We start from the raw sequence: 25,931 nt of genomic DNA on the forward strand, positions 1-25,931 counted from the left end.
CCCAGGCTGACGCCCCCAGCATTTATCCCAGCTTCTCAGGCAGGTGTCGTAGCGCCGAGATCCATGTTTCAAATACAGCCCAGCTCAAGGTGCCCCAGTGAGTTACTGGAGACACAGGGCAGATATATCAACCTTGGAACAGGTTGCCCAGGGAGGCTGTGGATGCCCCATCCCTGGAGGTGTTCAAGGCCAGGCTGGATGGGGCTTGGAGCAGCCTGGTCTGGTGGGAGGTGTCCCTGCCCAGGGCAGGGGGCTGGAACTGGGTGATCTTTAAGGTCCCTTCCAACCCAAACCATTCTGTGATTCTATGATCACCCCAACAGCCACCATGCTCTCAGGAGCACACATGGTGATGGGGTGTGCTTTCAGATTTAGGGGTCTCTTTTTCCCCGTGAGCCCAAAGAAGCCCGTGGGAAAAAAGAAAGAAAGGGAAAAAGGAAAAAAAAAAAGAAAGAAAACCACTAGCTTTTAGTTCTGCAATTCCTCTGACTCCTTTGAACTTCTGATCAGACATATTTTTCATTAATTATTCACTACAGTCATAGTCCCTCACCATATGGGAAGGGGATTAGCTGAAACGATGAACCTCTGCTGCAGTTCGCCGCTGATGCTTGGTCCTACCCAACGGGGAAGGGGCTGCAGCTATTGACTTGCGAGCTCTTTCTTCAGAGGAGCCAGGGTCCAGCTCCGCTCAGCTTACAAAAGGACAGTTTGTTTCGCATTTCAAAGGAGATGAAAGCAAATGGGCAAAAAAGAACTGATTTCTTGTACAGAGCTAAGTAGGTGCATGTGTAGAGGGTGAGTCTCTGCTTTCCCATGCCAAGAAATGGAAAGAAAAAAGGGGGTTGTGTGTGTGTGTGTGTTGATGCGTACGTTCTTCTCTGCTGTAGCAATATAATGCAGTGACTGAATCTGTGCAATTGTTTTCAGTTGGGTTTTTTTGATCCCGCCTCCCTCATTCCCCTTCCAAACAAATGTGACAACAACGACTGCAAATGTTTTAGTACCATGGATTGCTTGTTTGTTTGTTTATTTTCAATTTTGTGTGAAACGGTGGCTTTGACATGGTGTTTTATCCTGGCAACCAAAAGACTAGTGCTTGACACTCCCTTCATTAATAGCTCAAACCAGCTGTAAGAGGAGGGAATAAATGGTCTATAGCAGCCTGGTCAAATACAAAAGACTACTTATATATAGTCATATATTCTTGACATTTACCAACAGATGAAGAATTTCTGGAGAGAGAGGTAAAAAATCCCATGATACCATGAAGGAACAGGCAGGGCAATGTGGCACCTGATCAGCAATGTGGGGGACACTGTGGGAGTGAAAAATGTCAAGAGCAGAACACCCTTGGCCTGTCTTCCTCAGGGCAGCATTTGGCAATGGTCGAAGATTCATCTGTCATTAAATAACCGAGATCTTTACATTGACAGTTACCTGCTCTCTATATGGAGAGGTTTCAGTGATGGCCCAGATGAAAGGCTGTTGAAGACACAAGGGGAACGACGCAGGTATTTATGTCAATGAAGTGGAAGGAAAATAACACAGCTGATTTATCTTGAGTGGCTCGTACAACCTGGCTGTCCCTTCTTTGTGCTGCTGATATCTTTTGGCACCCAGCACAGTGGCCAGTGTATGAGCACAGATCAGTTGTGCCATGTTCTTTCTTCACTTCATTGATGCAGAGCATGTCACAAAATCTTGCTGTCCTCAGCGCCACCTTTCAGTTCCTGAGTTTGGTGACAGCAAATGTCGCTTGAGAAGAGCACAAGGGCTGCAACTGGTGATAGTTTGGGGAAACATTGTGAGGAGCTGTATCAGTTCGAGGTCATGTTCTTATTGTAGTTTTGGGTGTGAATGTCACTGCACTGCTGGGTGTCCTCTTCTCTGCAGGTGAAAAGGTTACCCTACGTATAGTTGTTGTGAGGGGGAGAGGAGTCCATAGTTCGCAAGTCAGATAATGCGGAATTGAGAGCCTGTGACAATGCGGTGAAGTTATGGGAACTGTTTTTAGCCCTCTTGAAAAAGCAGGATTTCAGCTGTCAGTTGAAATTCTGGAAGCCTGAAAACTTTGGTTCAGATCTTCTAGACAGGTACCATGAGTCCAATAGCTTCATCATTTTTGCCCTCAAATTTCTTCATGTCTTGCTGAATGGGAGGTCTGGAGTTCAGAAACCAAACCCTGCTTTTTCTGAGTATACAGAAGCGTGTGCGACCGGAGTTAGAGGGGTCGCAATCTGGTGAAGGTGAGGAGAGCTGACAAATGGTATTTCTAACCAAAATGACTTTATATTGCGTTGAAGAAACTGTTGAGCTGTGCAGGCTGGTAGGAGGGAGAGTCCTGCTTCTAATTATGATTCGACATTATCTTTCACTGATAATAGCCTTTTTATAATCAAAGAAGGTAAAACCGAAATGCATGTTGCTGTTCTTTTTTGTGTGCACCAATGAGCAATACAATCACAATGTAGTTTTAAATTAAATTCTTTTGTTCCTTTTGTTAATTTGAGTTTGATGGTTTTCCCCGGTGCCAGAGCCAAATTTACAGCCAGAGAAAATTCCCTTAAATTGATTTTTAAAAATGCACTCACATACACTACATTAACCTTTTCATTCCCTTATGGTGTGTGTCAAAGAAAAATGATCCCTGTAACTCTGCTTATTGGAGAGACGCATATGTGGAGTAGATTAATTGGTAGAGTTCCCATTCTGCTCTGGACAGATTTTTCACACGGTAAATGAAATCCTGGCTGAGCTAACGCTTGACTTTCTCTTTAAAACTACCAGTCCTCCAGCCCCCATCATTTGCCTTCTCCCACTGCTACGTATCTGGTCACTTCTGAACTCTTTTATTAGTTATGGATGAGTTTTATCTTTGAATTTAGACAGGGAGAAACACCGAGGCCCAGATCCTCAGGAGTATTTCTGTGCCTGACTCCTGGTGAAGCCACGGGGTCTTAAGGATCTAAACACCTCTGAGGACGTTGGCCTGGGCATGGTGCAATGTGGTGTTTGCGGTACCACATAAGACGGCTAGACGAGGTACTTGGTAAGGAATCCTATACTGGAAGGTTTTTTGCAGCATCACATGAGTTTAGGATGTCTTGAAGTCTTGCGAAGTGAGTGAGATGGACTGAGAGATAGAGGACCTTTTTAGGTGTCTTTAGATCAGGAGTTGATCTGAAGCTCCGCTGAGTACAGTAGCGAAATGTGGGCATGGCGCGCTCTGCCTGCTGGGTGTGTTAAGACCCCTTAATTTCAGAAGCCAAACCCTGCTTCTCGAGAGAACAGCAGATTGGTGAGGTGCAGAGGAGAATCTCCTTTCTTGGACTCCTGCCTTTTTCCTTCCCATGTCTGGAGCATTTTTTCATGGGATGGAACGAAACCGCCACACACAAGTCATTGTGTCTCCTTGGGTGATTTTTCTCTTTTCAAATCCTAGCGCGTGGGTAAATCAATATGCTATCCCTACATTTAACTTCAGTTTCAAATACATTTGCCGTCAGAAGTGAGAAAGTCCGAAAATTAAAGGGAGAATTTTGGTTACAGCAGAAATTTTATGGCTTGAAGACAATGAAAAGCAGACAGATAAACCGGCAGCATGATTCAGGAGAAGAGCTGCATTTGTCAATGCCGCTAAGATGCTAACGTGAATTGTGCAGGGAGATTAAAAATGATCAGGATAATGCAGTGGCTTTGCTGCTGGGTGGCGGTGACCCTCGTGAAATAGATCTGTGAGAAAAAAAATTGCCATTTGTGTGTCAGTGGATTTGGGTTTTTTTTGAGTGAGAATGTGGATGTCTCAGTTCCATTCTGACATTCACTTACTGAGTCTCAGGATTGTATTGAATTAAGGATATTTCTTTCAAACAAAAAATGAGCAAGAAAACTGTTCTTTCGATACAAGGAGTCATTCTCCTGTGGTGCTGTGCCGCAGCTAACACAGCTCAGTGTGGGAAAGAAAGTTGGCATCTTGCTTTCCCGAGGAAAAATGACTTACTGTTTGTTTTACTGTGTTTACTGCTGCCCAGATAGTTTTGAAAATGAAAATAAATGACTTTGCAAAGCTCTTTGTAATGTGGTGTGAGAACCCTAGTAAAAATAGAAATCAATTAAAACAGACCAAGCATAAGACTCGTAAACCTTTGGAGACCTTGGAGTCACTTTGCCTGACAGCAGCGCTCGGTGCTGAGCCAGCCTGCTGGCATCTCACGCCAAAAGCCCGAGTACCCTTCGAAGGGCCGTAATTCTTCAAACTGCAGTTTTCCTAAGCTAGAGCTGGGCATGGGCTAGGGGGAATTAAGACCTTTTTTTAAAAAACTTCATGAACATCAAATCAGGATATCCATGAAGTGGTTTCTGGTTCAAGAATATCTGAGAAATGACCAAGAAAATCCCACTGTAATATGGGTCTCCCAACTATTTTGAGGAGAGTCTCTGCCTGTGGACTCTGCTCCCTGCCCCTGCATCCCAGCCGCACTCTTGGGAGTCAGCACAGGTTGCTGCTAGCCAGAATGAAATAGTTATAACACTATAAAAATGGAAAAGACAGCTGTCCTTTCGCTGTTGTGTCCCTTGCTCTTTACCTCTGTGTGAGTAACGGTACGAACTCAAGCAAATGATTTTCCTTAAAAGCAAGCACTGCAGCGCTGGGGGTGAGCTGGTGGCTGTAGCTCAGGTTTAGGATTTGGGATCCCTGTGAAGTTCAGGGCTGTGTTTATACGGTGAAGTAACCTGGAGGGGTGCAGGGACCAAGCATTGGTGATCACTGACGTGGTTCGTTAGCATGTTCCCAAGCGTGGTTTTGACCGGTTACTGCCGGGACCATCCCAGGGACGCTGCGGCAAAGCCTGGGGTTCAGAGTGGGACAAGGGACCGTTTTGGTGAAGAAGTTGTGATACAGTCGTGCCGCGTTGCAGTGCAAGAGGGTTTGGCTGTCGTGGGTGAGAGCTGTGCTCGGCCAGTTGACCTTGGGACAAGAGAAAAGATTTTGGTTTCGTTTATTTGCTGTATCTACTTGCGAAATCAGGAATGGAAGGTCCAGGAGATGGGAAGACGGGTAGAGAGACTAAGCGGAAAGGTCTTGGCTGTACAGACTGGGGAGAAGGGGACTTAGCTGGGAGAGAAGAGCCTTCGTACCGTGTTGTGCTCCAAGAACTGCTAATGTCTTTTAATTTAAAAACGTTGTGTAAAACACAGGCCCAGACTTACATATTGTTTTTCCATTGCTCAAAATGGTTGAAATTTGTTATCAGAGAAGAATATTCCTTCTATAGTTTTCCACTAAATTCTTGGCTACATACTGAAGATGGAAAAAGCGTTAAGAGACCCACACATCAAATATGACTTGAGTGTTTTGTCCTTTGATCCTAGAAACAAAAAGTTAAGAGTCTCTTAAAGGTAGAATTATAAGATAATTAGCACATTAATATAAATATTGCTACAATAATGAATAATGCAGTTGTGTTGTCTTTGAAACATCCATACATCAAACAGTTTGGGTTTTTCAAAGCAGTAAATGATTGGTGCAGGAAATGAGAGTTGAGTAAAAGATGTATAAAAATAATCTGTGAATTTTAGCACCTAGAATAACTCTGGAGTTTGCATTTTACGCATCTCCTCTATACTTTGATTTTAATAAGATACTCAGATGCTTGAGAAATCCAGCACCATAATCTGATTAATTTATGATACATAGAAAAGATTAAAGGACTCAGGCGTGCTACTAAAAATGTTGTTATGGACCCCAATAAGGGTGGGTTCTGGCTTGAAACGGGGAGGAATCTTTACTCTTGTGAGACTCTACTGGTTTATTTGAGGGATTTTTTTTTCCTGCTGAACTCAACTTTTATGTGAAACACACATCACTCAAGTCCCATGGAGGACACAAATATGTGATTTTTTCTGTTTCTTTACTAAATTTTGAGGGTGTTTTACTGAGCACACAAAACTGATTTTATGATCACATGGTTGATAGTTTGGACGTTGTTTCTTTGTTCAGTAAGTAAAAACATTTTACATTGTGACTCATCAAGGAGGTTCAGGTAATTTTTGTGACTTCTGAAATGCCATTATTATGGGCTCTGATCAAATATTCTCTCCCCTAAAAAAGCTCTGAATTGTCACTGCAGCCTCCTCCTCCCTGCAGTGCCATCCCACACCGTCCTCTTGCCCTTTGGTCTGTCCATGTCCCTCCCCTCCCCGTGTAACTCCAGGACTCGGGGGTCAATCCTGTCTCTGACCTGGTTTGCCCAACTGCTCCCAAGGCCGCGGGACCTTCAGGAACCACCACCCTGTAGCCCTCACACCAGCCAGGGACCTCATCTGAAATGCCCAATCCACCACTGTCCACAACCATTGGTAGGAAGTAATGACGAGAGAAACGTATTTTGAACAAAAAAGCAGCTGATGTATTTCAGATAGTGATGGTAGATGGTGGTTGGTGTGGTAGGCTGTACTGAGGGTGGTTCTCTCTTTCTGTTTTCTTATGTCCTCATATGTGCATGAAGCTTTGCTGTGTGTTAGTGAGGGTTATGTATGTTGACCAACAGAGGAGCAACCCTCCCGTAGCCCCCAGCTGCTTTAATTCACACATGAATTCATGTCATAATTACTATATCGCAGAAGTGTTTTCAAGTAACCTGGCAAGGTAATTTTTACTTTCTTAGCACGCAGTGCATTTTCTGCATCCTGAGTTTGATGGACACCTCAGGAGAGTGCAAAATGAAATTGATAAACCCATTTTCTTCCCCCCTGCTGTACACACCATTTTCGTGTTCCTCTTCCTACTGTTTCTGCAGTGTGGCAACCTCAGAACTCGGCTGTCTTCATGGCTCTTTCTCACATTGTTCCCAAACAAATTATTATTTAGGAATTAAATTTTCGTCACCTCGTGTTTTCCTTCCTGTACCATTTAGAAACAAATTATTTACAAACTAGATTACAGAAAAAAAGATGCTTAGGAGTTAGTAAAATATAATATTGAACAGAATCCCTAATGCTGTCTTTCTACCCGGGGAGATTAAACACCTCACTACTTCCCTTATCACAAATTCTTCCTTGGTGTTCAGAGTCATAAATTCAATGATATTTTCTTTTTTTCTGAAATATAGTTTCACTAAAAATTGCAATTGCCTTTTTACAAATGTAAGCAGAATGGCATTTTTTTGGAATTAGGGGAGATGACAAAGCTAAGAGGTGGTTTTGCCAAGCTCTCAAATCTTGCAGAGAAGCTTCTTTTCCCATTTCTTGAGATCATAATTCTTCAAGAAATAGAGTAGAGAGATGTCATCCTGGCATGCCTTGGCAATATCACCTTTTGCAGATGCTTTCTGCATGGGTATGAACTGTTTCAAGGCTCGTGTGTGCATTGTGGCTAGGTTTGGAGGGAGCCAGGCTCTTGGAGCATTATAGTGTAAAAACTGGAGCTAAGCAAGTGCTGTGGCATAGAGGGGTCCTGGGATCAGTGATTTAATCCACGGCATTTGGGCTTGCCAAGGCTTTCCATGCATTTGATGAACACACAGACTCTTATGGAGTAAAATCCTAAGCATCGAACCAAGTTTTACTGGTGCCATGGCAGATATTTCACCCTAGGAGATGATTTGGTTCTGTTTTAGTGGATGAATGTGTGTGTTTATATCAAACACTGAAATAAAATCAAAGAAATGCCGTTGATTTTATGGGCTCTGTCACTATTGGGAATGGATCTTTAATTATGACTTGAATTAAAGTAGCAGCTAAGGGCCCCTGTGAGGATTCGTGGTCCCACTGTGCCAGGTGCTATAAAAACATCTAGGTTACAGCAGATGGATGAACCAAACTGATAGTGGGAACGTGAAGAAGATTAATAAGGTGACGTTAAACCCAGGCCATCTCAGTTCTTGGCTCAAGGCTCACGTACAGCATTGCCATCTCCTTTCTCCTGGGCACGAGTCAGAAGGTGGCCATGCCCTTGGCTGAAGCCACGCTTGATGCAACAGGTCCAGCTGGTGTTCACAGCTTGAATTTTTGTCACCTTGAGGATAGGTTCCTGGCAGGATTTCAGAGCCCATGTTCCCAACTTCTAATTTATTTTGGAAATTCCATGTAGTCACTTTGTCCCTAAGCACTAGAAACAATTTGGGAATGCTTCAAATGGCAATGCTGCTTACATATACATTGCAAGGTGGTCAGATGTTGCAGTTTGGTTACTATACTTGGTTACAGAAGTCATGTGAGATGCCAGTTTGAAATACAAAGATGCTAAATTAATCTTCTAATGCTGCTAGGTCTGGAGGGGATCCAAAACTGTTTCATCATAGGGCTCATAAAAATGATGGGAAGTTATTAAATATCCATTTCTGTAATACAGTACAGCTAGGAATTCCAGATATGACTGTATTTAGATCTTTTTACAGATTTTTTTTTTTTTTTAAATTTAGAAGTAGCACTGGGTTTCATTTGTAGCTGACACAGGCTGGCTTTGCTCCAGTGGAGCCAGTGATCTGTGTCAGTCAGTGCTAGCTGAGGATCTGGTGCCTTCTGCTCTAAAACTGTGGAAGCCCCATCATCTGTTAAAGCTAACAGTTAGGTGTAAGGTACAGATGGCATTCATTTTCTCCCATTGGCTTTGTAACAGAAACATGTAAGACTGAAAGCTCTATCAAAGCATAAAACATGCAAGGTTTATTTTTAAAATAGGGCTGAGTGTTACGGATACAGCCTTTTCCTCGCTTGCTCTCAAACACTGCATTAATGCCCAACCTCAAAGCGTTTGCGTGTGAGTACTTTGCAGAACATCTTGAGAGGAGATGGAACTACAGGGCCAAAAGGAGTGGCTTTAGGGCATCCATAAAAAAGCTTCCCAGAAACTCAGGGCAGGACAGTGTGTTGCGTTGTGTGCAGGGCGAAAGATTTTTCTCACGGTGCTGGGGAGTAGACAGCAAATATGTTAAATCTGTTAGTAAGTCTTTGCTCCCTAGCAGTAAAGGCATTTATTATCAACAGAAGATGAAGAAAAACATAACGTAGTTGTCTCTCATCTCTGCAACAGGCAGGATGGTCTTATCCCTCCGAACCTTTCTGTTGGGGTTTTGCAGGAAAGCCCCCACACATGCCATGCCTCATTTGTGAAAACAGACCAAGTTTTTATTCCTCTCACTCTGAAGTGTCACCTTTAGGATCTGAACAGCTGAGTTTCCTGTAGCCTCAGGCTGAGGCTCTCCGAGTCTCTGCAAGCCGATTGCTATTCAGCATCACACTTCAGCTGGAGCACAGCTCAGGGTGGTCTGCGGCAGCCGGAGGGGGAGGGAGGCGAACGGGGAGGAGAAGGCAAGGAAAGAAAATAAATTTAAAAAAAAAAAAAAGAAAAAAAGCAAAGCAAACCGAAGTAACTCAGCTTGAATTCAGAGATGAGAAGGATGCAGTTACGTGCTTATTGTTGTTTATCCGTATTATGGCACTGCCTAAGTTCTTCAGTGATTGAGCTTTCCACTGTGCCGGGCAGGGTACCAAAAATGATTCCTGCCCACGAAGAACCTCCATCCGAAACTTAAGGCAGAGGATCCAGACAGGCGGAGGAGTGCGATGAGACAGGGAGGCAGTATCGATCAGCGATACAACCAGAGGTCTCAGCAAACCTCCTGCTGTAACCACTGCAATGCATCTAATCTAATGCCGTTATCATTGCAATTAATATTTCTTTATTGCAACATGACGTTAGTAGTCTGACCCTATGGGTTACCTACTCTTTAGCTCATTTGTTGTGCTGTTTAGCAGTTATAATCCACAACAATTTTGTATTCTAGTGATCTAATTAACAGCAAGGTTATTTTTCTGCTGAATGTCACAGGAGTTTTTCCCAGGGACAACAGCATTCCCATATCTTAATTACTCGGCAAGGTTTTTATTCTGGGCTGTGTTCTGAAACTGGTGAGCTGACTTGCCAGAGACATTGTGCTCGTATCATGAGGCAAAAGTTTTAATTCAGAACCAGGTAGCCTGAGGTGAAGGTGGAATACGTATCCCTCAATTTGAATGTGTGTTGAGAAGCTTGCTAGAAGATTTTTCATTTACTGTGTTTGTCAGCGTGTAGTATTTCAGGTTATTTAGTTAAAATTTAGAAGCAAGTCAAAAAAATCAAGAAGCAGAGCTTGAAGAATGGCAAGTATGGAAAGCATACAACCCCTTCCTATAAACCCCATCCTGCCACATCTGAAGCCGATAAAAGGTCTTGCATCCGCTTTTGTTTCTTACCGTTAATTTCTTGTGTTTTCTGTGTGGTTTGTTTTTTTTTCCCTTTTTCTTTTCTTTCTGATTTACACTGGTGTAACTGAGCAGGGAGCTCAGTCTTCTGTCTGCAGCCATGGTCCAGGTGAGCCAGTGTCACCCGCTTCAGCAAAGGCCCTCACGTACGGCACGTGTCGGGAATGTTAGATATTCCAGTATAACACACCTCGGTTTTGTTGTTAGTGCGCAGAAGTGGCAACTCCGTGTTGAAAAGGACTTAGAGGCCCACCATGACCATCCCTCTATTGATCCTTCGGGGCTTTTGGTCCAGGATGTATAGCTTTTTATAAATAATGCCAATGCTTGACAGGTGATGTCTATATTGTCCTTCTTTCATTTAGCAATGGTGACATGGCTATTAAAAAAAAAAAAAAAAAAGTTGTGCCTGATGAGTTTTTGTTTTTAGAAGCTTTTATACTACTGTAACGTGGCCACCATGGTGGCAGACTTTTGGCAGGTTTCAAATAAACATGCCAGAAATAATTTTGTTGACAGCATCTTGGATTGGAGCACATCCAGCCTTCATCCATAACGTGTCAGTACGGTGATTCTTTCGCAGGCAGGAAAATATGTCATCACAGATCTGTATTTTAGAGTCTTAAAATACTGTAGATGTCTGGATTTACGGCTTCAAAGTCAACTTCACAGGTGGGTAGCGTTATTTTTCAATCATAAATGAAGATGAAAGTGATAACATTTACAGTTTTTAATATGCAGCATCAATGAAGTGTGCTTATGTTAAAACCTGTGGTAACATCTGTTTTACTTTCCTAATCCAAAAACAATTAAGGTTTTATGTAAGAGAAAGAAGGGGGTGGAAAGCAAACAGCAAAGGAAAAAAGGAGAAAAAAACAGGCTGAAGGGCCTCAGCTTCCTTGCAGAGGTCACGCAGGCGTTGCGTTAGTTCCTCATGAGCAGCGAGCAGGTGACTCCTGCCGATGAGTGACTTTGTTTTAATGTTTGCTTCTGTGCTGTTTTTTAATAGAATCATTTTGTCAGAGCAGAAACTGCGCATGCTTGGTTTATTTCCCCTTGTGTAATATGCTCAGGTTTCGGTATTAAAACCAAAGTGGTAACTTTAGGATTAACAGCCACGGTTCGCGAAGGGTATTTCGCTCGCGGGTTGGTTTAGCTCTCTGTGTTTGCGTCCGCAAGCTACGATCTTTCAGGAATGGGCAAATTATGGCTTTGTGCCGTGCACGGAAAACAAACCCTCTGAGGTGCCGCTTCAAGAACATTATTTACGTGCTTGGATCTGTACCTGCCTAGGGCTTAATTAAACCCCTTCCTGGCTTCGGTCCCAAGCACGGGGGCTTTCCTGAGCGATGCGAGTAGGCAGCTGATCCGGTTGAAGGGGTGGGAGTTTGCTGCCGTTTTGCTGCCAAGGGCACGGGCTGTCACGGACCGGTGGCGAGGCTGTAATCTCCTGGAAGTAAGAGCTGGTCACAGTGACACAGCAGCGTCTCTCTGGAATTAACAGAAATACCGATAGGAAAGATGTAAGGCGGCGCTGCTATCACCTGTACAGTACGATGTCTGTGCAGCAGTTTTACTGTAGGTGATTCCATCGGAAGAGACTTCAAATGGCCGAGAGCAAAAAAAGCTGCTTCCCAAGCCTGTGCGGAATAAAGCTGTTTACCTTTCTTTGAAATGTCATTTATCTCTTCTTGCTTTTTATCAGGGGAAATTTTCGGATGGAATTTTGAAAATAAAGCGAAAACGTTCCTTTCTGCCTCCTTGCAGTGTATTAAACCCCGAAGTTTTGTTTATGAATAATTTTCCTTCTCTCGATACACTAGAAATTCCTAGCCTTTTTTGTTGTGATTTTGCTCAAATATTGATTGGATTGCAGAAGAATTAATGGGATTGTGATGTGATAACGGATTGAGTGGAGGTATTGATATCCTGAAAGCTGAAGCGCGTGTGTGGATTTCTGTCACGCTGGGACCCGTGGATGGGGAAACCTCACTTAATGCGAGGTTTTATTAAGCTTTTGAATTACATCCGGGTTTGTAGATCGCATTCAAGCCAGTAGAACTATTTTTTTCAATTTTAAAACTTCTGACCGTAGGTGGGGAAGAGGTTTGTTAGATTATTTTCAGGAATGTGACCGTTGCCATCAGTCCTGTAGAGCTGCCTGCGTCTTACCTCTGTCCTTCAGGTACTTTCAAGGCTTGGCTGGGTAGAAGCACCGTGGGTTCTCAGCTGCTTCTCCCCAGTTCTCCTGTCATCCCTCTCGCCCCCACTGTTCCCTGCTGTGAAAGGAAGAATATTTCTGCCACTTGCTAACAAGACCTGGATTCTCTTCCTGGCTTTATTTTTCAGTTTGTATGTGACCCTGGGAAAGTCACAGACTCTCTTTTGAGCCTATTTGCAACACCTGAAAAACGGAGGTGTAACAGCTTCCTAAAAAAGGCGTTAGAAGACTAAAATAATTAACATTTGTATTCACACTTAGGGTGAAGATGCTATAAAAATGCAAGTATTTATATTCTTTCTGTTTGTTTGTTGGCAAAATTGCATTCCTCTAGGCTCATGACCTACTTTTCAGATTTTTCTCCAAAAAGAATAATAAACTGTAAATTTGTTCCTTCTAATTATTTTTCATTTCAAATAGAAAGACAAGTGCAAATGAGGGGAAGCCAAGAAGGGGAAGGGGTGCTAACCTTTACACCTCTTTGCCAGAAGGAAGAGAACCATCGTGTCTTTTCCAAAACTAGAGTAAATAATGAAATACAGATCCTACCTCAGATGTTTAATGCCTCAAAGATGGCTTTCCATTGCAGATGTATAGCCTTTGTAATCCCCGAATATATAGGAAGAGAGTCTCAACATTATCTTTTTCTGTGAAATGGGATCTTGATATGGAAAAAGTTGAAAAGTATTTTCCAGCGTTTTCTGAAATCAAAACGGTGAGGTTTGCCTGACGTCCCTGTTCAGGTCGTGTTACTGTGTATACGAAAAAGGTACAATAAGTGAAATGAACTCTCTGAATTGCTTCCGAATTACAGAAGAACTTTGTCTATTATACAGCACTTCATTTTCCTGAGAAAATTAAAAAAGAAAAACAAGAAGAATCTTCCCAAGAAGTACCAGCAGGTTTATTTTAGACCCACCATCCATCATAATAAAGGAAATGAGGCAAAAATTCTGAATTGGTGAGGTTGGCAAGGCAGAGGAGCATCCAGAGATTTTCTGGCTGTGAGGCCAGATCCCTTGAGTGAACTCAGCCTTCCAGGAAAGTGGAGCACACTGATATTTCATACAGTTCCTGGGGATGCTTCAGTGCGTGCATGAAATCACATTTAATGCACAGCGCTAAGGGGAATCCAGCAAAAAGCATGAAAGGGATAAAGTGCAATAAATATTTAAGATCGTGTGAATGCGAACACAGCACTTCATAAAAACCTCAGTCTCGAGAGCAGGGGTGTTGTATACATCGTAGGCAGAACATATGGTACAACTACGCTGAAGTCAAAGCTAATCAGTGAATAGCGATTGAGCTTTTAAATCTAAAGTTTTAAGGATGTGATTAAATGTAATGTATATGCTAGACGTGAAGCCTATCTTCGTGTCCTTAGACCTACCAACCTAGGAATGCATGCCAGGTGGCCTGAGGAGATGTGATGTTCTCTAGGAAGGCAGAAAAGTTCACCGTAGAGATATCCTCATTGATTTTTACCTCCGTACGTTCCCCTGTGAATTATTTGTCTTCCTGTATTCCTCTCTGGCATCTTATTATAAAAGTCTCTTTTAAAGTTACTGTAAAGCTCTTTATTCTCAGACTTAATGAGGTTTGGTAGGAAGCTGACTTTTGATGAGTGAGTTTGGATGAGTGGTGCTGTGGGCTGCTGGTGCCCGTATGCGAGGAGGCGATGGGGAGAGTGGGTTTCACTACTGAGCGTCCTACAGGTGCATTGCGTTTATTCATTGTGTAATATGACTTGGGATGGGTTCAATCAATACCACAATGTATTATAATGGCATGAATTGTATTTGGCTTATGGGCTTCACCCACCGTGGTCGCAGGGTGCATGGTGTGGTTCTGTGGAAATAGGTTGCTATTTAGATTCTGCTGTTTGTTTCCTTGTCTAAATGCCTTTTCTAAATGTTTGCTTTCCTTTGATGTTTCTAGGAGCTGGTGGGGAGTAATCCTCCACAAAGAAACTGGAAAGGAATTGCAATTGCCTTACTTGTTATTCTCGTTATCTGCTCCCTGATTGTCACCTCTGTTATACTTCTGACGCCAGGTATTTATAACCTTTAACTCACTTCCATTCTGGTTTTCTTCTGTAATTTTACACTTCCAAGGGTAAAGGGATTGCAAACCGACTGCAAAGTCAACATCAAAGGAATCATCCTTCCTGTTCTTTAACTTGATGTGAGCTGAGCTCAAGGCCATTCCTAGGTAGATTGTTTTAGAGTTTTACATTTCAATTCAAAGATCAGGGCTGCTGCACTGAAGGTGCAAGGGTGATGCTTGGTTGCCTAAACATAGATGGGGAGCGTCATTTTAGATGTGCCAGGGTATGAGAGACATCTACATAGGGCAGTCAGTTGGGACACAGGAATTCCTGAAGTTCCTGCCCACATGGAACAACAGCCGCCAGTTGGATGGCCTATCCTAGAGCATCTACAATGGCATTAGATGCCCATGCTTAGGCACCTAAATCCCATCCCATTCAGCTGTACTGTTTTTTAAGTTAGACCATAGTGTTCCAGCTTTACGAAGGAATTCCAGATATCTATGTGCCAGATAGTACTTAACGACAGCAAATAATTAGTAACTTTCCAATAAGGGATTCTCTAAATTAATCCCCTTACCAAGTTTCTGCAAAGTTTTGTGCGTGTAGCCTCCGTAAATTACTTCTCTAACAGCAGCTGCTGAGGTTGTAGGCTTGAATTTTCATGTGATATCATTATGATTGTTGATTATTACGTATTTATACAGCCCTGTAAATTTCCATGACTACTTACGGTGTAGAAATAATGTGCTTTTGCAGTTCTGAAAAGCTTGTGATCTGAATACAAAAAGACAAACGAATGAGAGATGAGACATAGAAAAGAGAATTCAGTGTCAGAAAGGGTTAGGAGCTACAAAACATAGAAGGCGGCAGAAGGTCCCCTGCAGAGGGACATAGAGGAGAAGAAAAGGGGCTCCTTCTTGGATGAGTACATGCGAGTGATTCCAGGGGACAGCAGGACAGAGCGCACAGAGCCGAGGAGGGGAATGGAGGCAAGGGAGAAATGAAACCGTAGGAAACGGAAGAGCACGGGACGGTGAAGTGGAAACATGAGATGGAAGTTGTGGAGCAGAAATGTCTAGCTCGTAGTGTGTGAACTGACACGCAGTTCAGCAGACTTTGGGGCACCTTCCCGACACACTTCTTATCCCATGGTCCTGCTGTATGATAGACTGGAGGCAGTGATAAATCAGGAAAAACAGGACTGCACGGAGTTAATTTGAAAATGAGTGAAACAATCACTACGCTATACTTCTGTTTATTTATCGTCATGCCATGTTCCGTTTATTTCATGCTATCCTGATGTTTTCAATGTAAATGTAAGTAGCACTTGGTCATGCCAGAGTAATTAATTAATTAAATTAATTAAGGTTAAACTTAATTAAGGATAATTTTTTAAATTACTTTCACCAGGGTTCAGATTTAACACCTCTGGCCAGTGCAGTTCATCTGTGAAGTTTTGGAGCATGGTCCGTGGACTGTACTCACATCAGGCACCACTTATTTGCAGTGACAAATATTGTCCGTTACCCGTTTTGTAATGAAATGTTGCGGTCTATTTTATGAAAGTGCAGTCCCAGACTTCTCAGAAATGTGTGTTGAAGTCCAGATTCCTAAACCCATACTTGTGGGCTTCAAGAAGCTGTCAGTGGCTCACACTGCATTAATGAGACTATGGGTACCACTTCCATCGAAGAGCAGAATTCCATACAGGTGGATACCTGGGGAGAAGCGTAAACATACATGTACAGCCTTAACTGTGGTCTGTCACGAGTTTTTCCTTTTACGTCACCAGCTGTAATAAGGATTTATTTATAAGGGTGGTCAGAATGATATCTGGTGGGGGCTTAGAAGCTCTGGTTTCAGCTCTGGGCTCCTCTATAGACCTCATTTAGGACTTCTGCTGAACCCTACTCCCACTTGTCCATAGAGAAAATCACCTATAAAATCACTAATGGCTGTTATGACTATAGATACCGCAGTTCTGTTGTCCAGGCAAGTGCCTAGACAGAAAAGGTGTACTGAGCACTGAGACCCTGTAGTCAATGCTCTCTAATTGAGGAAGACACGAGTAAATATGGGTTATTATGATGAGGATGAAGTGGGAATGTGACATACACGCATTAAGTTGTAAATTAAATGTATGAGTGTATTTGTGTGTTTATATCTGTATATGCATACACAAAGACATTCTCAGTTTGGGATATTTATGCACGCACGTGTATACACATAAATCATACAGTTATTAGTAGGTACTTAGCAACAACTCCAAACAGCACCTTTGAGAGAGTCTCTGTGTTTAAAACCTAGGAATATGCAAAGTCATTTTCTACGCTAAAACTTCCATTCGTGGTTTTTTTAGATTTCTAATTACCTGATTTGCTGTTAAACTGGGTTTGGGTTGTTTGATTATTTTTTTTTCCCTGCTGGTGTCTCGGAACTGTCCCCCACATGCAAATGCAAAAACTCTGAGCTCAGTACTGCTTCTGTTTTTATTATGGATCCAGACTGCTTCATGGTGAGACTCTGACAAGGGTAAAATAGATAGCTTCAGTTGCTGCTGTGGCTTGACAGCAGCTGAGTTTAATTTTCTGGTGGCCCACTGGCCCTAGAGCTTTGTTACGAGGACACACTATGGCAGAGGGTAACAGGAGGCTCATTTCACAGGCATTTCCCACCAGCCAACGCAAAGTGAGACATTGAGACTGGTTTGACAAACGTAAAAAGTATCACGTTGCTAATCCTGACTGGGGACAGCACATCCCAACAAGGTAGGAGTGGGGAAGGCAGAGGAGCCTGTCCAAAAGGAGCAGCAGAATCTGCGTTTACATGCCATAAAATAGCTTACTGGAAGAAGAAATGTTTATCCTCTGATAGCCAAACCGAAAAATAAGCGGTGGATATTTGAACAAGAGGTGAGGGAGGGACAGGAGGACAGGGAAGGAAGGAGGTGTAGCAGTTTTGTGGATGTTCATGGAATGGGGAGCTGCTGCCAAGTGCGAGAGTGGCATCAGAAATGAAAAGAAAAAACCCCTCTTCGCTGGAAATATCTCGAGCGGGGTGATGGAGTCTGGCCTGGGCAGAGCACAGTGCTTGAGAATACCTCCATTTTATTTAAGTTTTCTTTCTGATGGTAATGTTGGAGTCCAGCCGGACACTGTCCTGCTGGTACAAATACCCTTTTGAATTTTACCTCTGAATTCCTTGCTTGTACCTGTCTATCTTGTCCTTCTCCCCTGCCTCGGAAACCGTTCTTCTCGAAGTATTTACTGTTGGTTTGAAGGTCTGTTTTGCCATGCAACACCAAGGCATGAGATGCAGAGATGCTCTAAACCCAGTGCTGAACATCATGCAATGCCTGCAGAGAGTAATTTGGGACATATCTGGGAAACAGTGAAGCAAGCAGGCTTGTAGTCCATGTTGAGACAGAAAAATGGTTAATTGGACCCATAACTTGCATCGTGGTGGTGGTATTTCCCAATACTGTGAAAGCTGGGGTAGTCTCCTGGGGAGTCTCCTGCAAAACCAGGAGTTAATAGTGAAGTGGGAAGTAGGGAAGGTTTGCTTAGCAGAACAGATAATGATTAGGGTATTTAATAACCGAGGAAAAAAAGAATTTATATATTCCTTCAAGATTCTTTTGCGAATCAGCCCAAACCTTTAAAGAAGGTTTTAACCCTGGATTTGGCTTCAGAAAGGCTGAAATCCCTACAGGTTTCAGTTTCTCAGAGGCAGGTCGCTCACCCTGCTTTAAGATGAGCTCATAGACTCGGAGCAGTGCTCTTTGCATTCAGCAGATGTTGTAATTGCAATACCAGTGCTTTATTGCTAGCTAACGCTTAGGTCTTCTTTTATAAAATCCTAATAAAATTTCAGCATTTCTATGATTTGTACATCCTTTGGTGTTCTAGAACAACGTTCTCAAAAGAAGCGGTAGCTGGTGAAACGTGCGTTTAATGGACGCGCGGTAATACCGCATGCACACGATTGCCTACGCGGAGAGACTCGGATTTCATGTGTGCGTGAGCCCTGCCGTTCCACCCACCTTTGAAAAACGTGAAGCTATTTATACAAATGATAAAAGTGTGGGACTGAGCCTTTCCTAATGGGCGGTTGCTCACTTGTCGCAACAGATGGCACCCGCATGGGTCCCGTCCTAGCAGTGGTGTTTGTGTGTTTATATAAAGACGTGCAAAAGTGTAGAGATACGCGTGTGCGTGTGCGCGCACATGTATCAAAGCTGAAGAGAGGCCCCAGTCCTACAGAAGTCGTGATGAAAAAAACCTTCCCCAGATTCCATTAGACATTTTGCTTTTGAAAAGGCTGCCTTCTACTTCCCCCTGTTTGGAAATGGAGGCAAACATGGACTTTTCGCACATCGGTTGCTGATATTTAAAGTTTTCTGGAGATATACCTCAAGTTTGCTCCTTTCAAATCTGACCTTTATCTGAAAAAAAGAAGTACACCCAATCCTGTTTTAAAATTCTTACAAAATTCATAGGAAACATTTTTTGGAGAAGGTACTGAGGTAGTCATTGCATAGCATTAATTCACAGCACGCCGTAAGACAGCCAAATGCATCGCCTGGTAAGCTTTGTATGACTTTTGCCAGTCAGGAAGAGCAAGGAATTATCCTGTGACCAGCTGTGCAGGAGGGTAGTTTGTTTGTTCACAATTGTTATATGTAAATATATATCACATGCCATTAAAAAAAAGTGGGATTTTGCAGAAGGGAGAGCGGCTGCCTGTTTGCCTGGCCTGGCCACTGCCTTTTGGGAGTCATCGGGGGCAAAAGGGGCTCAGGTCTGCCCAGGAATCGAGCAGGTACGCTGAGGTGGGACGGGAGACCCTGGTGTGCTGGGTCGGGTCTGCTGAGACGTGGACATCCATGGACACACACTCGCCCATGTGCTTGCAGTGCTCAATAGCCCAGGAGGTGTGTGAGAAAAGCATCTGATATTGCCCTGTAACTGAGCCCCAGGGGTGACAAAGGCGGGCACCCAAAGGGGACCAAAACCTTCTGACCCATCAAGCAGCCCATGAGCATTGCTGGAGTTGAGAGAAAGCGTGAAAGAAAAGGTTGGTACTGCCGAGGCAAAACAGGCAGGGAGGTCAGCACATAGCCCTTCTTTCTGTTTTGAGTTTTCTGGGTTTTTGGAGGATCTTTGTTTTGTTTGTGTTCTGGAGAGCAAGGGTTTATCAGTTCAGTGCTGACTTCAAGGATGAGGTGCAGACGGATGAACCCAAAAGGTCTGACTGATGCTGGGTTCCCATCGTGCCTTTAATGTTGAATCAAAAATAAAATGGACATGTTTTTCAATTGATTCTCTCAGCACGTAGCTTTCCTGTTTGAACGGTGGGTTTTTGACATGGCACTCAAGTCACAAGTCCTTATGCCACCTGTACCACTGCCTTGCTGCTGTGCTGTCAGGCCCTGGTTGGCAGCTGCCACCTGGATCTGCTGGTGCGGGGGCCATGAATGCAAAAGAGGTGGTGGCACATGCTTGGTCCTCTCCTTTCATAAAGACAAGGAGGCCCTAGTGTCTCTGCAGTTGAGTGGGGGCACAACTTGTGTCTGCCACCTGGCTTAGACACTCTAAGGCGATCTCAGAGACTGCTGCTCAGGAGAGGGTGGACTCCCTGAGATCCTGCAAGTGCACTTCTTCCTCTGTAAATGTTTTCACTGCAAATGGTGCCAAAGGAATAGAGTGGGCATTCTCAATGAGCACTCTGACTTAACTATGTGTTACGTGAGAGGTCAGTAAATATGAATTTTTTACTAAAGAAATCATTGCTTGATTGATTATTTAGTTATTTGTTTCCTCCCCAGCTCTACGGCTGAGACTGATGTTGTCTGTGGTTCATTATAGGACCTATAGCAGCACTTAGAGCTCACTGCAGGGCACCGTAAGGGAATCTCAATAACGTGCCTTAGGGACGCTCCAGGGCATGCATGGTTCGGTTGCTACCTCTCCCTCTTCCTGCTGTCCCTTAAGAGGAGTTTGAAGAGCTGTGTCCTCATGGTGGGGAAGAGGGTGTCCATATTTCTCGGGGTGGCACTTGGGCAGCAGCGCCCAAAACAGCCCAGGGCTGTACGTGGGCTCCCACCTCCTGCTCTGCACCACCTGATCTCCCCACGTATCCAGTGCTGGGGCCTTGCACCATGATGGGAACTAATTGGAACAGTTTAGTGGAGTTTCTCTGACCTATATTATCCATTTTAATAAATAAAATGATGCAGGAGAACTTGCCATAGTGCTGTCACACGGAGTGATTTAGCTGAGGACTTGTATTAACGTGTCTCAGTATTTGGAAGCCACATTGAGCAGTGTGGTTGAAACCTCAATCAGACTTTAAAAAAGTATGAACATTGAAGACTATAATTTAATTTAGTAAAAATGATAGTTCATATTGAAACACCTTTCCATGGAACAAAACATTGTTCATAGGTAATTTTCAGTGGTCTCAGGTAGCTGAGGAGCTTCAATTTAGCATAATAAAAAAGACTCTTTTCCTCAAATAAATGGCTTCAGAGAGTCTGGTTCCGCTGTTTCTAATCACTTCTTCAGTGTAACAAGTTTAGTACTAAATAGTGTCAAAGATAGCTAAGGCTGTGTGATACCAGTAGACCTCAGGCATGAGGATGCTGCAGTGAGGAGAGATGCTGAAGCACACACACCTGCTGGGGAAAAACTCACCATGTGGCCTCACACTTCCTTTAAACAGCAAATGTGTCTAAACTAACTGAATGGTTTACATTAAACTATTTTTTCAGCAAAAAAATTGAATGTTGGAAACAAATTATTCATAGAAGGCGATTGCTTGTTATAACAAAAGTATTACGGTTGAGAGAAAAAAAAAGAGAAGAAAGAATATGTTAATGAAAATTGGTGGTTTCAGTTTTTGCCTAAAAATTTCATGTTTGAGAAAATAAAAATCCATTTTCATGTTAACTAAGCAGCCGGTATAGGGTTCTGTGGTGTAATATATATACTCTTCATCTGTAAGGCCCAAGAATCTGTTGATTTAACATAAATACATCAGTTACAGGCCCAGGAGCCTCTGTGTTATGTTTATGAGAATTGTTACATAGCGGAGAGGTGGCGATAGAAATTACAAGGTATAATTTTTGGCACAGGAGAAGATGATAACTGCAGCAAACTTCAAGTGGTTAATTTTGTGCCTTGGTTTTATTTGGTTTGACTCGTGCTTTTAGACTTGGTGGCATCCTAGATGAAACCAATTTCCTTCTAACAATAATATATATGCGGACAGAAATCAGTTCTGTGTTTTCTTCAGATTATGCTTTGCATCAGAAATCTGCTGGCAGTCCCTGACTGGATCGTGAGAAATGCAAAGAGGACTGCATGAAGGGCAGCGGAGGAAGACGTACAGCGAGTATTTCTTTACGGGGAAAGCAGAGGGCTAGAGTAGAGTTAGGGAGAGCAAAGGAAATGAAGGACACTTTATTACAGGTTGATCTTGCAGCGTATTCAACTGGCAGTCTGGTCCTTCAATGTAAAAGATGTCCAGATTTCCGTGTGTGCAAATGAAACTGTATATCCTTTCACTAAAAAGGAAAATTAGTATGGGCCAGGTATGCGAAACCTAAGGATTTGGAATTACGTCTCGTAGATTTTTCAAAAATATTTCTGCAGTCGGTTGTCTGATTCCCATGGAAAACATTTTGTGAATTCCTGAGTAGTGTGTATGAGCCCTTATAGGGCTAAATACCTTTCCAACTGTGGTTCTGTGTGACATTTTTTAAGGAAAGAAAAATATAAACTATAGAAACTTGGTCACTTTTAATTTTTTTTTTTTTTTTAATTTAACTAATGATTTCAGAATACTCTCTGTTAAGTAGCTTTAATATTCTTCAGAATAGTCAGCATTATATAGCACTATGACATCTATGGGTGTGCTTTCATGACTTCTGAAATCTTTTTTTGATCAGGTTATGTCTGAAAATATGTGTTTTGGACCGCATCTTGGTCTTTTTGTAGTTGTTGAGTCCAGGCATAAATAACCAGGAGGTTTCTGTTTGTGAACCACTGACAGTGGGATGGGGCTAATGTGTGACAGAAAGCTTAGCACGAACGTTTCTGTACGAGATATGATGTGACGCTATTCACAGTTGCTGTACTTCCAGATACATTTCAAAGTTGAAGTAATGGCAGTTTTGTTTTTGAATGTTTTACAGTTGAAGATAACAGCTTGTCTCAGAAGAAGAAGATAACGGTGGAAGATCTCTTCAGTGATGATTTCAAAATTCATGACCCAGAGGCTAAATGGATAACTGGTGAGCGCGGCACGAACGTGTTGCAGTGTCTTTGTTTCGCTTCGTTGCTCTTTGGGCATCTCTTTCTTATTTCCTGCATTGTTCCTCCTGTTCTGTGTTTTGCTCTTGATTTGACAGAATCAAGGAGTGGTTGAGGTTAGAAGGGACCTCAAGAGATCATCTTGTACAACCCCCTCCTTGAGCAAGGGCAGCTAGAGCTGGTTGCCCAGAACCGTGCCCAAAAATTCAATCCTCAAATTCCTATTCCAGCTTTCCTCCTGATAAATATGCAAACACCACTACTCTGTTGTTATAATTTTTTATTTAAGGCTCTCCAGTGGGCCAGACATTGAAAACTACAGCCTTTGTCCCAAAGAGCTTCCAGCATTCAGTAGGTGACGTAGCACGTGGTTGGAAGAAGTGGTAGGAGCACTATCACAGTCATTATTTTGCCGTAAACAAAACTTCAGGTTTATATTCCCCTGCCGAAACATTTTTTTCCAGCAGAGAGGTGAAGCATTGCTAAGCAACCGGGAAACAGTGGTCCAGCAGCAGCTGGGCTGGTGCTTTCACACAAGCCATGTGCTCTTTTTATCCTTTTCTGCCTTATGTTTTCTAGTCAGGGGAAAACCAAATAATACTTGAATTAATGCACATAGCATTTGCTGGAGTAGAGCTGTTTGGGGGGGATGTAGATTCCAGCTCTTGCTGGAAATTGCTGCAGTCTGAACAAGCTTTGGCAAGAATAAAATGATTTGTGGTATGCTGCTCATGTAGGTTCCAGTACAACTCCTATTATCACTGAAGTTATTAGTTTTTCTTTTGAATTTAATGGGGAACTGGATCGAATCCTTCCTCGTGTTTGACTTTCCTTGTCTGTTATGCCCATTGGGAACAATTTTAATACCTGTAATGAAAAGAGCGTTAAAGGGTAGTGCTGAATTAACGCGTTCCCCAGCAGCCCTGAGCACAGCTGCCTCTGGCTTCTCCCACCAATTCAACTACAGGGGAAAGCAACTGCGGATGATACGCACCTTCACAAACACACCTGCCAATGGGCAGGAGCTCTTTTTCAGGTTGCGCACTCTGGGGTAACGGTGCTCCCCATAACCGCTCTCTAGGAATAATGATAATGGAACAATTAGCTGCATTGCAGTCCAGAAATATTTGTCTAGCACCCTTTTTTTTAGCACTGGTATCCCTAATGGCCCTAATAAAGGAAGAAGTGTTTTATTGAGACCTTTGCTGCTATTTTCTTTATTTGCTAGAGTATGAGGGAATGATAATGAATTAAATAAACTTTAGCAGGAACAGTGAATGAAGTATTGCCATACAGTTGGGTATAATATTCCCACTCTGATGAGTATACATGGATGTAAGGTGTATTTTCTACAAAACTGCAGTCTTCCATGAAAAAAAATGATGTCCCATGCTTTTCCAGTTACGATCACATATTGATGCCACGTATGCTTTTATTGAGGCTCCAATCTCTGCATGTTTTAAACTCCATCTCCCTACTCCTGTGTACTCTCACTGACTCCAGCACAACTTAACATCGGTCTCGCCTGATCTGAAATTACTACAATACTGTTTCTGTAAAGAACAAGGCATGAAGTAGTATTGTGAAAACCGGTAGAGATGTTTTAGAAGGACTTGTGGTGCTGTGCTACTAATACCACTGATACTGGTTTTAAAATATCTAGAGAAATTTTATGAAGCCAATAGATATTCCGTAGATTTACCCAAGGGTGACTTCACATTGAAGGGCAAGACTAATCTGCAGTGTCATTCATCCAAGGACCCAAAGCCATTTTACAACATTAATTACTTTTCTGCATTACAGTTGCTTTTCTCTAGCTGGCTAAGTGGTGTAATCTTGATTAAGGTCCCTGATAAGCAAGATGAAATACTTGATTCCCAAGCACACATTCTTATTGGTCTCTTATTCTCAGTTTTTAAAATGCAAACGAAAGACTCTGAAAATGCCAAAGTCAAAGTAATAAAACTTTTAGTATAACTAGAGTGCTGGGACGCCTTAGCAGAAAAATTGCATATTTTAAAATTGCACGTTTAAAATTGCGTGTCAACTCACAAAATGAGTTGGTGTTTTGTGGGGAATCCACGCAATTGTTAAAATATACCTAGCTGTTGTCTGTCCTTCTTCCCCTTCTTCTCCTGTTAATTATATATCAAAATATCATGGTCATTCAGAGCTCGCAAAATCAGTCCTCTTGGCTCTTCATGGCTCCGTTTCCTTCCTTTCCCTCTCCATTATCGCAGAAGATGGGAGTTTGGTAGCCTCGCCTGAGATGCAGCACGTTGTATGTTTAAGAGTATTTGAATCATCTGAGGGATTTGCTTCCAAAAGAGTTCAGTCGGTAAAATGTCTGTGTTCTTTCCTGTAAGAGAGCAGCTGATTCAAACCCTCTGAAGGAGCAAGGTCTTTCCTTTAACTTGAACGGAGCAAGTGTTAAAATAAAAATTAAAAAAGAAAAAAAAAAGAAAAGTATTTCTATTCAGGACGGCACTTAAAAATATACTGAAAGCTCATGAAAGCTCACTGAAACTGATGGGATGAGCTGATGCTTAAGCATTTCGGTGGGCAAGTGGAAAAATAATATATTTATGATCAATATCTCTGTCATCCCGTTGATTTCAAAGGAGCTAGGGAAAAAGGAAAAAAAATAATGAACGAGTCTCAAAGCTGACATAACTGCACTTCCAGTGCAAAGATTACAGGCTTTCTCTACGCTTTCAATCCCAGCTTCTGGCTGGTTTCTGGATATGTTTGCATCTTTTTAATGGAATTGTGTTAATTTTACTTAAGTGAGGGGTGTGCCAAAGATGGAACTCTCAACCTCTAAGAATTTCTGTGATGCCACCTGTAATTTCAAATTCCAGTTTGCATATTTATCCAGTGGTTTAGGGAGAAGAAAGAATATTTCATCTAATTGGCTGCTGCTTTCAGTGTCTTCTACTGCCCCAGCTATTTGGTGTTGACTCAGTTAAGAGCACTCCAGAGGGGAGCAACACATTCATAGACCAGAACGGACTGCTCCAGAGTTTGTTCCACTTCCAAGGATTGCTATCACTTGCATTTGCCCTGTAGCACAAGTAAGCACTGGATTTACTGTGAA

At 42.6% G+C, this 25,931-nt stretch overlaps 1 protein-coding gene across 5 annotated transcripts in view; it reads left to right on the plus strand.

Moving 5' to 3' along the window:
* The window catches only part of DPP6 (dipeptidyl peptidase like 6), a 569,379-nt gene that overhangs the window by 374,361 nt on the left and 169,087 nt on the right, over nt 1-25,931 (plus strand). For all 5 annotated transcript variants that reach the window (XM_063324395.1, XM_063324396.1, XM_063324393.1 and 2 more), the window contains exons 2-3: nt 14,408-14,522; nt 22,717-22,815. In XM_063324395.1, coding sequence (XP_063180465.1) covers nt 14,408-14,522; nt 22,717-22,815 — 214 coding nt within the window. The remainder of the gene's footprint in view (nt 1-14,407; nt 14,523-22,716; nt 22,816-25,931) is intronic.

Source organism: Chroicocephalus ridibundus, chromosome 2, assembly GCF_963924245.1.
Source record: "Chroicocephalus ridibundus chromosome 2, bChrRid1.1, whole genome shotgun sequence".
Classification (NCBI taxonomy): domain Eukaryota; kingdom Metazoa; phylum Chordata; class Aves; order Charadriiformes; family Laridae; genus Chroicocephalus; species Chroicocephalus ridibundus.